At 34.5% G+C, this 11388-nt stretch overlaps 1 protein-coding gene across 1 annotated transcript; it reads left to right on the top strand.

The window, feature by feature from the left end:
* Positions 1 to 4272: 4272 nt before the first annotated feature.
* LOC111900954 (uncharacterized) lies at positions 4273 to 5865 on the top strand. Its single transcript, XM_023896822.3, has 3 exons — positions 4273 to 4741; positions 4886 to 5133; positions 5302 to 5865. Exons 1-3 carry the CDS (start codon positions 4405 to 4407, stop codon positions 5578 to 5580), a joined length of 864 nt encoding a protein of 287 aa, XP_023752590.1. The 5' UTR covers positions 4273 to 4404; the 3' UTR covers positions 5581 to 5865.
* The last annotated feature ends 5523 nt before the right edge of the window (positions 5866 to 11388 follow it).

Here is an 11388-nt window from a genome sequence, read left to right as displayed (position 1 = left end):
TCATTTCTCTCCTCTCTCTCACAACTTTGTCTCGTTTTCCGTGCCCGTTATAACCCGAAGCTCTGGTCTTTTTGCTCAAGTCCCGAGGGTCGATTTTACTCCCAAGATTCCCGAGAATCCCGAGAAAAATCCGTTTTCTGAGACGAGACTCTGCCCGGTTTTCCATCTCGCTTTCTTCAATCAATCAAGTGAGTTTCATACCCCCTAATCAACCTGTTAAATATTCTAAATGCGTTTATATGCTTTCAAAGGGGGGGAATACAAGTTAATTACTTATAGTTATTGTTTCAATCACTTATGATTGCTCTAATCACATGTGATTAATAACTAGGGAAATCAGTGGTTTTATCACTATTCAAACTATATATATCAAACTGTTTTACTTCTAAATGTTTTCCAAACCCATTTACTATTCGAATTTACACTGCAACTGTGATTTAAGCAAATGTTCCTTATACTTAAACTGTTTTAATCAAATCTACGCCTTCAAATTGTTTTATAGATTGACATCAAGTTAATCTTTCTTTAATAAAATATACTTATGTTTCAAATGTCTTATAAACACTTATTTATGTTTTTAAATTACAAATTGCATGCCCATATATGTATAGACGTATAAATAATGTTTAAAAGGCTTAGGAAGGCTATCCACCTTGTTTCCTTTTCCTCGATTTGGATGTGGTCTGATAGGATTTTGGGTGACCATCCGAAGGTCGTTTCCATATTAATTATATATCAAATATACATATATAGACATAAAAGTACTTCCATAATCATACGTACTAAACACACTGTTAACAAGTTACCATCGGGGTAACACAGAATCATACTATTACAACTGCTAGATCAATGAGTCAGTTCATTCATGAGTCTATACTAGGAAGGGAATATATACAACTATACTACGAGAACATATACAACTATACTAGAACAAGAAACATTTCATCACACATGCAAGGATACGATAACAAATGTGATCCACTGTATCGGAGCATGCCTTAAATGTCATGGCCCGAGTTGTAGCCAGAATTCTCTTGGAGGGAGAGCGTTGAGTTTGCGTATAGATCTATACTGGATTGACTATCCTACACCTTGCTGCTAGCTACAGCCGGACCTGCAGGTCTGCGGGTGCCAAACGTCATTCCGTTATTACGACCGTTCTTTATGTCGTTGTTATCAGTCGATAGTATGGTGCAATTATCACATTATACCTTAATATAAATCCGGTTTAAGGTAGTAGTAATTAGTACAACAGTAGTTCTTATTATACAAAACTACAGTACTACAATGATTTACCCATTACATATTTGGTGATAATCTCACTTAAGCATTAATGTACAAACTATATTTTATCAAATGATAGTTATACTTGGGTAATCACACACTTTTACAACAGACGAGTTTACAAAACTGTTAAGCCTTGGTAGAAGGTTACTTTTATAGAAAATATAGGATTTTCTGAGAGATTCAAACTTTTGCAAATACTTTTAAACATGTATTTACATTTTTACAAACTTATACTTTGGGACAAGTTCAAACGTTTTTGACAATGAACATTGACACTAAAACACTTATGAACTCACCAGCTTAATGCTGATAAACTCTTTCAAAATAACTTGTATTCTCAGGTCATCAGTAGACAGGTACCGATGCCAGCTTTTGAGATGATGGAGCGTACTCAAGACTCATCATTTTATTATTTTGATTTACGTTATATTTTTGGTGTCTAAAACTGTACAGAACACGCATGTATTAAATTTATATATTTAATGCAATGGATGATGTTGTTTGCCTATTTACATTTACTGTGTTGTGATTACCTTACATGACGTCCTCCGCCCCAGAACGTTTCCGCCGTTCTTGGTTTTGGGGTGTGACACACAAGGCTTTAGTTATGGCTATTTTTGCCAATTTTGAGCCTAAGTGTTACATGTAGGCTACCAAATTTAAAGAATGGTGTGATGCTATGCAATCTGAGTTGTAGGCTATGCATGACAATCACACCTGGTCCATTGTTCCATTGCCTCTTGGTAAAAATTTTGAGGGATGTCGATGGGTTTATAAATTAAAATACGGTGCAAATGGACAAATTGAATGTCACAAGGCCCGATTGGTTGCAAAAGGGTTTACCCCACAAGAAGGCATTGACTATTTCAACACTTACTCACCGGTAGCTAAAATGGTCACAATGAAGATGTTACTTGCCATTGCTGCAACAAATTCATGGAATTTAGTACAAATGGACGTCAATTATGCGTTTCTAAATGGAGATCTTGACGAGGAAGTGTATATGGATTTGCCTTTGGGTGTTTTAACTCAGAGGGAACATCATAGTTCCAATACCCCATTGGTCTGTAAATTACACAAGTCCATATATGGACTAAAACAAGCCTCACGACAGTGGTTTGCTAAATTCTCACAATTCATGCTCAAAATTGGTTTTACTCGATTAAAATCTGACTACTCCTTGTTTTTCAATGGTTCGGGTAATTCTCTTGTGGTATTATTAGTTTATGTGGATGATATAATAATTACAGGCCAATCTTCTCAAGGGATTCAGTTGTTAAAACAAAGGCTACATCAAGAATTCAAACTAAAAGATTTGGGCAGTCTTGGTTATTTTTTGGGACTTGAGGTAGCAAAGTCACAACATGGTATTTTTTTCACAAAAGAATTATACTCTAAAGCTACTTGAAGATGTGGGTCTTTTAACAGCCAAACCCCGACACACTCCCATGGATCCTAGACAAATCCTCCATAAAGATGTTGGTTAGGTGCTTGATGATCCAACAAAATATAGACGATTGGTTGAGAGGCTTTTATACCTCAACATCACAAGACCTAATATCACATACGCTGTACAACAATTATCTCAGTTCATGTCTAAATCGAGAGATACTCATCTTGATGCGGCTAATCATCTTTTACATTACTTAAAATCTACTCGGGGTCAAGGAGTATTCTTTTCAAAAACATCTTCTTTTCAGCTAAAAGCGTTTTGTGATTCTGACTGGGCCTAGATACCAAAAGATCTACAACTGGTTTTTGTATTTTTCTGGGTAATTCACTCATCTCATGGCGATCTAAAAGGCAACCAACAATGTCCAGATCATCTGCAGAAGCAGAGTACAGGGCAATGACTTCAACTTGTTGTGAATTAGTCTGGTTAAAACAACTTCTTATGGACTTTGGTATTTCCCATTCTATGACGACATTACTTTTTTTGTGATAACGAGTCAGGTGTCAAAATTGCATCTAATCCAACTTTTCACGAACATACAAAACACATTGACATAGACTGTCATTTCATACGAGAAAAAGTCGAGGACAACACAGTCAAACTCATGCCTGTTCGCTCTGAATTACAGATTGCAGACATGTTTACTAAACAATTACCAACTTCAAAGTTAATTCCTTTCATGTCCAAGGTTTCTCTCAAGAGCATATATTCTTCAGATAAAGATAAAGCTTGAGGAGGAATATTAGACGATTATAAATATGTAGAAGAGTAGTTTTGTAATTTTGTAGATATAAAGCTATAACCACTTGTTCTAGTAGTTTTCTTGTACATATACAATAGCAATTATCATTTTTCAATTGATGAGAAATTTTTGTTTCTATCTCTAAATACAAAAGACATGATCTAAGAAACATCCAAATCCATGAAAAAAAATTAATTTAGTCTAACGTTTAAAAAGATATATTCACCATTAAAATTAAACAAAAAACATGCATTAATGTCATGTTCTGTGTTTCATAAATTATCGGTCATTTTACACAAATAAACCAATGAGGATATGTTGACAATCATCTAAATAAAAAAGTTGAGATTTGAGTAATCATGCCATTATTGCACAAAGTGAAAGCTTCCATATAGATTCATTTTTGAACATTTGGAAACTACTGATGATGATGTCATTGGAAAATTTTGAAAATAAAGATACTAAAGGTGTTTCTTTCATGTTTTTTTGCAACTAACATGCCTAATTAAGACTACATAAATGGCATGGACTCCATACTTATATTTTTACACTGTGTTTAGCATAATATACAAGATATTTTCTTCAAAAAAAATCACTGGTTAATTTCTAGATGATTAATGATTGTTATTTGAAGTTAATTTTTTTAATCAATGGTTTTTGTTCATATGCATTTATACCTAAACATTATAAAATCACTAATATTTTAAAGTGAGGTTTCTTAGAAAAAGGAAATTTGTTATATTATATAAATATTTGATTCCCGGATTTATTGTTTAATTCCAGCTTCGTCACGATGCACAGTAGACAAGTCTTCTTTCCCAAATCCCCCCTTTCCCTTCTTTTTGAACATGATACATGCCCATCGGCAATACATATACATCATTCACAAATCACAGACTTACGTTTCAAGTGATCAAAACCCATGGCCGATACAAGTCAAACGGAAAGGGTGTCTTCCGAATGGGACGATCTAACGGGGAAGGTAGTGTTGGTGACCGGAGCGTCATCTGGAATCGGCCGGAGCTTCTGTGTAGATCTGGCGAACGCCGGTTGCAAAGTGATCGCGGCAGCACGCCGGGTAGATCGGCTGATATCTCTCTGCGATGAGATAAACGGAAAAGATCTCATCGATGACGTTCGGGCAGTGGCCGTGGAACTTGACGTCGCTGCTGAAGGTCCCGTGATAGAAGCCTCCGTCAAAAAAGCATGGGACGCATTTGGGCGCATTGATTGTTTGATTAACAACGCTGGGGTTAGAGGTGCGTAATAACAAAGATTTAATCGATTCAAGAGGCCATGATTGAATAAACTAGTTTGGTTTCTAATCTTGATAAGTTTATCCTATATATATTGACTGAACATGTTACTTCAAATAGAGGTTTCATGATTATGATTATTTTCAGGAAACGTGCTGTCTCCATTGGAGTTGTCTGAAGAAGAATGGAACAGCACCATGAGAACAAACTTAACAGGAACATGGTTGGTAGCTAAGTACGTGGGTAGATATATGTGTGATGCTAAACATAAACATAAACATAAACATGGAGGATCAATCATCAATATCTCATCTATTTCTGGTCTTCCTCGTGGAGAATTACCTGGAGGTCTGGCTTATGTGTCTTCAAAGGCAGGTGTTGTCACATTGACCAAGGTAATTAACTAACCTTTAATTCAACTTTTATATATATATATATATATATATATATATATATATATATATATATATATATATATATATATATATATATATATATATATATATATATATATATATATATATATATATATATATATATTTGTGGTGATATTAATTAAACAGGTAATGGCTATGGAAATGGGTATGTACAACATCAGGGTGAACTCGATTAATCCGGGGATTTTTAGGTCTGAAATCACAGAAAGTTTACTGAGCAAGAAGTGGCTGAATCAAGTGGTTGAAAAGATTGTCCCCTTAGGAACATTTGGGACTACTGATCCAGGGTTGACAAGTCTAGTAAGGTATTTGATCCATGATTCATCCAAGTACGTCACTGGAAATACGTTCATTGTGGATGCTGGTACTACCTTACCAGGTGTCCCGCTTTTTTCTTCACTTTAGAATCTAGATAAACCCACCACATTATTGTACATCAAGTTTCAACTTTCAGGTCGGATACATTTTTAATTTGCATGCACGGCGGAACACGCGCGACCAATAAAATTAATTAGGGATGACAAAATGAAAACTCCAAAAATAAGAAGCATATATATTTATAATTTAATTACATTGTCGATGTCAATCATAATATAAGTTGATTTTTTAATTAGTCCATTTATCATTTAACTTTTTGATAAAAACTGTATATTTCGTTTTAGAAAATATATGGATATTATGTTTATGGAATATGAATAAACGCATATATCATTATTATGCATAACAAATATTTCATTGTTTTAGATTCATGTTCATAGATAAAAGAATAATAAACTGAAATGATTAAACATAAGTATATTATATTGATTATATAATTCCATAAAGAACGGTACATACTTGACACAATAATAATAAAAATAAATTATCAGAAAATTCTCAATATTTTCAGAAAAGTTTCAATTTAGTCAAAATTTATTTTTTGAACAGAAAAATCTTAATTATTTTATTTTGGCTCAAATTAACAAAAAAAATCATTTCTTTTTTCTTTTAATAGGAAATGACATATTATCGTGTAAAATCAAATAATCGGGACTTTCTGTTCAAAAAATAAAATTTGGGACTTTTCTGACAATTTCCCAAATAAAAAAACAAAAGGTTCTATACTTATAGGCTTCAACACTGATAGCACATCGAATAGGAAAAACAACCAATAGTCTTTCATAGAGCATATCGGTTCACAATATCACAAATTATAAAAACTTAGTCAAAGAGAACAACGAGAGATTGAAGCTGTTAAAGAAAGTAATAAACATACAATAAGACCCCAGAAACAAGATGGGCAACGAAGAGCAAGAATATTCCAGTAGTGACTTTCGTCGATTCTAAATCAACGACCATCGACTGGAGAGGCGCGGTTAGGGTTTTATAAATTTTACTGTTTAGGTTTCTTTGATCTATCTCTCTACTTTATAAAAGAATAAATTGAGTTGGATGTGTGGGCTTTTGTTTATTAGAAGAGTTTAATTTTTTATATTTATTTTGATATTTTGATTGTATGTCAATTTTGATATCAAGTATTTTAGTATGTCACAACTAGCAATTTAGGGCTTAGATTGTGATTCTTGTACAAAACCATTTCCACTATGTAACCTTATTGCATCAAAATAGTGAAATTCAAACTACAATGTGTAGTGACATAAGAACATGGTTTGGCATGCGGAATTAAAGATTCCACAATGAACATGGTGATTTCGGTGTTTAAGAGATGTATTGAATATGTATGGTATTACAAAAAGGGACATAGATCTACATCTACATAAATAACACACACTTACACACTCACTTTTTACACCTCTAAAGCACACCTCTACAAGTGGACTAAACCCACCTTATATAGAGGTGTTTACATGTCTCTCTCTCACTCTGTATCTCATGAGTCAAAAGGCTAATGCACTACATGCAAGTGGGTTTTACAAAAGTCAACACATTACAAAGTCAAACATGAATAACTTTGTACCCTAACATTCTCCTCCTCAAAGTTAGGAATGGATGACCCACTTCAAATCTCCCAAAATCGAGCAACTACGCGATCCGAGCCTCAAGGGTGACACATGTCGAAACGAACTTCAAACCTTCAATTCTTCCATGATTCTTCAATTTAGTCTCTAGGATGTGAGACCATACAAACCGAGCATCAACGAATGATCACGAGTTTCTCACACTCCAAATTGATCACCAAAAGTTGAGCATAAAAACACACCCCAAAAATCTTCAATAAAACCAAACCCATTTCGAAAATAAATCACTTCCAAACTTCCAATTGCATCATTTCGTAAGCTTCAAAAATTCAAGATCACAACAAATGGGTTTTTCAAGAAAAATTTGATCCAACGAGACAAATGATCACAAATAAAAAACACAACGCACAAATTCAATGAAATTAAGAGAGATCATAGAGAGAGACTCACCAAAAATGCTTTAATTGTGACAAATTTTGCCAAACCGAGAATCGTTCTTCAAAAAATCACTTTGATCCTTGAAGACCCGCTCTGATACCAATTGTAGTGACATAAGAAAATGGTTTGGCATGCAGAATTAAAGATTGCACAATGAACATGGTGATTTCGGTGTTTAAGAGATGTATTGAATATGTATGGTGTTATAAAAAGGGACATAAATCTACATCTACATAAATAACATACACTTACACACTCACTTTTTACACCTCTCAAGAACACCTCTACAAGTGGACTAAACCCACCTTATATAGAGGTGTTTACATGTCTCTCTCTTACTCTCTATCTCATGAGTCAAAAGGCTAATGCACCACATGCAAGTAGGTTTTACAAAAGTCAACACATTACAAATTCAAACATGAATAACTTTGCACCCTAACATAATGTTATATAAATTCATACATGCATATAGTGAGAATCAAGTTGAAATAGCCTTTTGCAAGCTCAAAACTTGATCCAATAACTAAGTGCAATCAATTTTGGGCCTTGGCCAAGAATTCTCGGCCAAAAACCCTCTAGGTCGAAAACACATTTCATTTGGGCCTTATAGGAACGAAAACTCTCTTATTGGGCCCAAAATAAGCCCAAAAGCCATACACACCTTAATGGGCCAAAACCCCTTTCTTTTGGGCCTCCCCTTGGCTGAAAACTCCTTATTGGATCCAATTAAACCCAAAAATCCCATGTTCACTTCAAACCTGAAAACCCTTTAAGCACATAGGGTGTTTTTAGCCACCCTAAAACCGATAACCATTCTATTAAGTTGATGAATCGGTTAAGAAATAAACAAAAAATCGGAAAAAGCTTGCGGCCTCATTTTTATCCCACAAACAACTAAGCTATGGACATCATACTTCCAAGCAAGCTTCACATCAAACATTAACAAAGTCAACCCATCCTTTTTCCCCCCTTATTACTTGCGTCCGATCACCACAACACACACACACACCAAACTCTTTTTTCCAACTCATTCTCAAGAACTTCCTCCCATTCCTCTCTAAAAAATCATGTGTGGGTGCCAACTTCAAGGATTCTTATTCAAAAACTCATAAACTTGGTAAGTTCCATTGTAAAACTCTAAGAGCTTATATACATGTTAGTGTTAAGATCATTCCATTTACATGCCATTTTTGTGTGTAGCTTCTTAGGACATCACTCATTTTCGAGATTCCCTCCAAGATCAAGGCTAGGCTCGAAATTTCTTCTCTCTTCTACTTCCTACCGCCCGAAAAATACCAAGGTGACCTTCATACCCCCATCTTTTAGTGTTTTTCTTACTTTTCGGAAGTCAAGTCTCATTTACCCTTTGGATAATTACATGCATCTTAGTTATGGGTTGAGAATGGAACAAGTTCTTAATATAAAGGTTCTTAACATGTGTTAAAATCATAAAGTAAATGTTGACAACATCTTGGTGTTATAAAAGTGTTGTGGTCATGATTGTACACTCAAAAATGGCGAACATATGAGTGTTGTGCTCAAACATGTTTAACACTTGGACATATGCATTTTTCAACTCTTATACTTTACACAAATATTTGAATATAATAAATTTCAAGGTCCTTATATGTGTTTCATAATAACCATGACTTATTGGAGTCACAACCAAATGGAATATTTTGTATTACAAAACTTTCAAACTTATTATGGTGTGTTAAACAAACCACAAAGCTTGATTATTTTGCTAAAAATAATTTTTATTAGTAAAATAGTCGTCACTATGTTCTCACTATTTTGATGGTTTAAAACCTAAGGTATTATGTTATTTCCACAACATATATTACAATTAGATATGTTCATTAATGATTATTTATAAAAAGTGTTAAAAATAATTTAACCAAAATGGTATAGAAAACAAAATCTATGACAGAAAAATTTGCATGCCATAATCTGCATATCATAGGAATTTTAAAGCATGAGTAATAAGTTGTATGTCATAAAGTTTCAAAACGTGTGTCATAAAAATTCAGTCATAAATTCACACTAGTAGTGTCGTTTTCATCACTCAACAAGGGGAGTCAAAGTTCGTGTAAATCAGTTAATGCTCGTGTGAGACATTCTCTTTACCGTACCTACCTAGCGTACACCTTAAGTCCTGCATTATAACCAGAGTCTCCTAGAGGGAGAGCGAGACTGTTGTGTATAGATCTATACGGGAATGACAACCCCACACCTCAGCTATTCGTTACTGTTAGACGGGCCAGTCTAGGGTGACAAAAGTCTACCAGCTCCGATGCCTGAAGAACGTCGTTCAGACATATCAGTCAGATTAGCATGGTTATAAGAACTCACAAAGGGATTAACATACTATATCGGTTTATGAGAAGCTTACATTTCATTAGTTTTTCTAAAAAGATATAACTACAAACTATTGCTCAGTACAAAAATTCTCACACACTTTTGGTCTTAGGGTTTAAGACTACAGTTTGTCATACATTAGAAAATATTGGATTTTCTGGGAACATACCCTTTAAATTTACGAACAAAAGAAAACAAAGGACATGCATGCATATATTCATAGTTTTGGAAGGAGACTTACAAACCATTTTCATAGAAAGTATCGGATTTTCTGAAAGTACTACGAGAACTATTCTAAACAAGTATAAAACAATTTTTATACAAAAATGCTTATGAACTCACTAACTTTTTAGTTGATGCTTTTCAAAATGACTTGTATTCTCAGGGAACTAGTAACAGGTAATTAGCCCTGATATGAGATCAAGTGGTGCAACCTTATGAAATTTTACTTTTTTATCACTTTTGTGTAACTGATGAACAAGTACAATATTTAAACTATGTAAGTATGTATTTTCAATGAATGTCTCTTGGAATGCTAAGTTTCATTCATATTCAGCAGTTGTGATACTATACATTGATGTCATCCGCCCCCGGACGTTTCCGCTGTCGTGGTTCGGAGGTGTAACAGATGGTATCAGAGCATTGTTTATAGTGAACTAGTATATCTCACCATACAAGATATACAACTATAAATACAATGGGACTAAAACACTCTGACTAAAAAATATAATTTTCTAAATATAAGTATTTTTATAAAAGTATACATACATGCATACATACTACGAACAATGTTTAACTAAGTACATTATAAAAGTAGTATGATGAGTTGAACACTACGGGTAGGCCTCGTGATATTTAGTTAGACCTTGAATAAATATAGCTTGATCAACTATATTTATTCGAGGTGTAAATAGCATATGTTGTGAAATAGTCGTAGTAAACGACACGTCTACACTTACCAACTGTACATGCAATGGAATATTAGAATCAAATGTAAAGTTTAAAAATACTATAGGAGTATTTTAGGATACCATATAACCCCTGCACTTAAATCTTCTACATGTTTCTTTTACCTCTATTCTCGCACAGGCAACATGGCTGAATTTCACCATGAAGACCCCTACTACCCTGCCGTAGTAGCCAACGAATGGATCGAGGAGGAGCCAGAAGAGGTTCATGAGGAAAAACCAGAAGTGATGGATTATAAGGGGGAGGATTCTGATGAGGAGTCAGACGAGGATGAAGGCACCAGAGAGACCCTTAGCGAGCCTTATCCTTCAGGAGCAATACCAAACCAACATGTAGAGCAGGAGGACCTTACCGACCGTCTACGCTCCTTAAAGGAGGAAGTGGCCACCATAAGACAACAACTCATTGCAACTGAGGCTAGGGCAGCCTTAGTAGAATAGAGAGCAGAAGAGGTCACTCGTGAGATGATTGAAATTGCTGGGCACCTTGT

Source organism: Lactuca sativa, chromosome 8 (assembly GCF_002870075.4).
Source record: "Lactuca sativa cultivar Salinas chromosome 8, Lsat_Salinas_v11, whole genome shotgun sequence".
Taxonomy (NCBI): domain Eukaryota; kingdom Viridiplantae; phylum Streptophyta; class Magnoliopsida; order Asterales; family Asteraceae; genus Lactuca; species Lactuca sativa.
The sequence above is the reverse complement of the archived record's forward strand: the minus strand, read 5'-3'. Positions and strand labels throughout refer to the sequence as shown.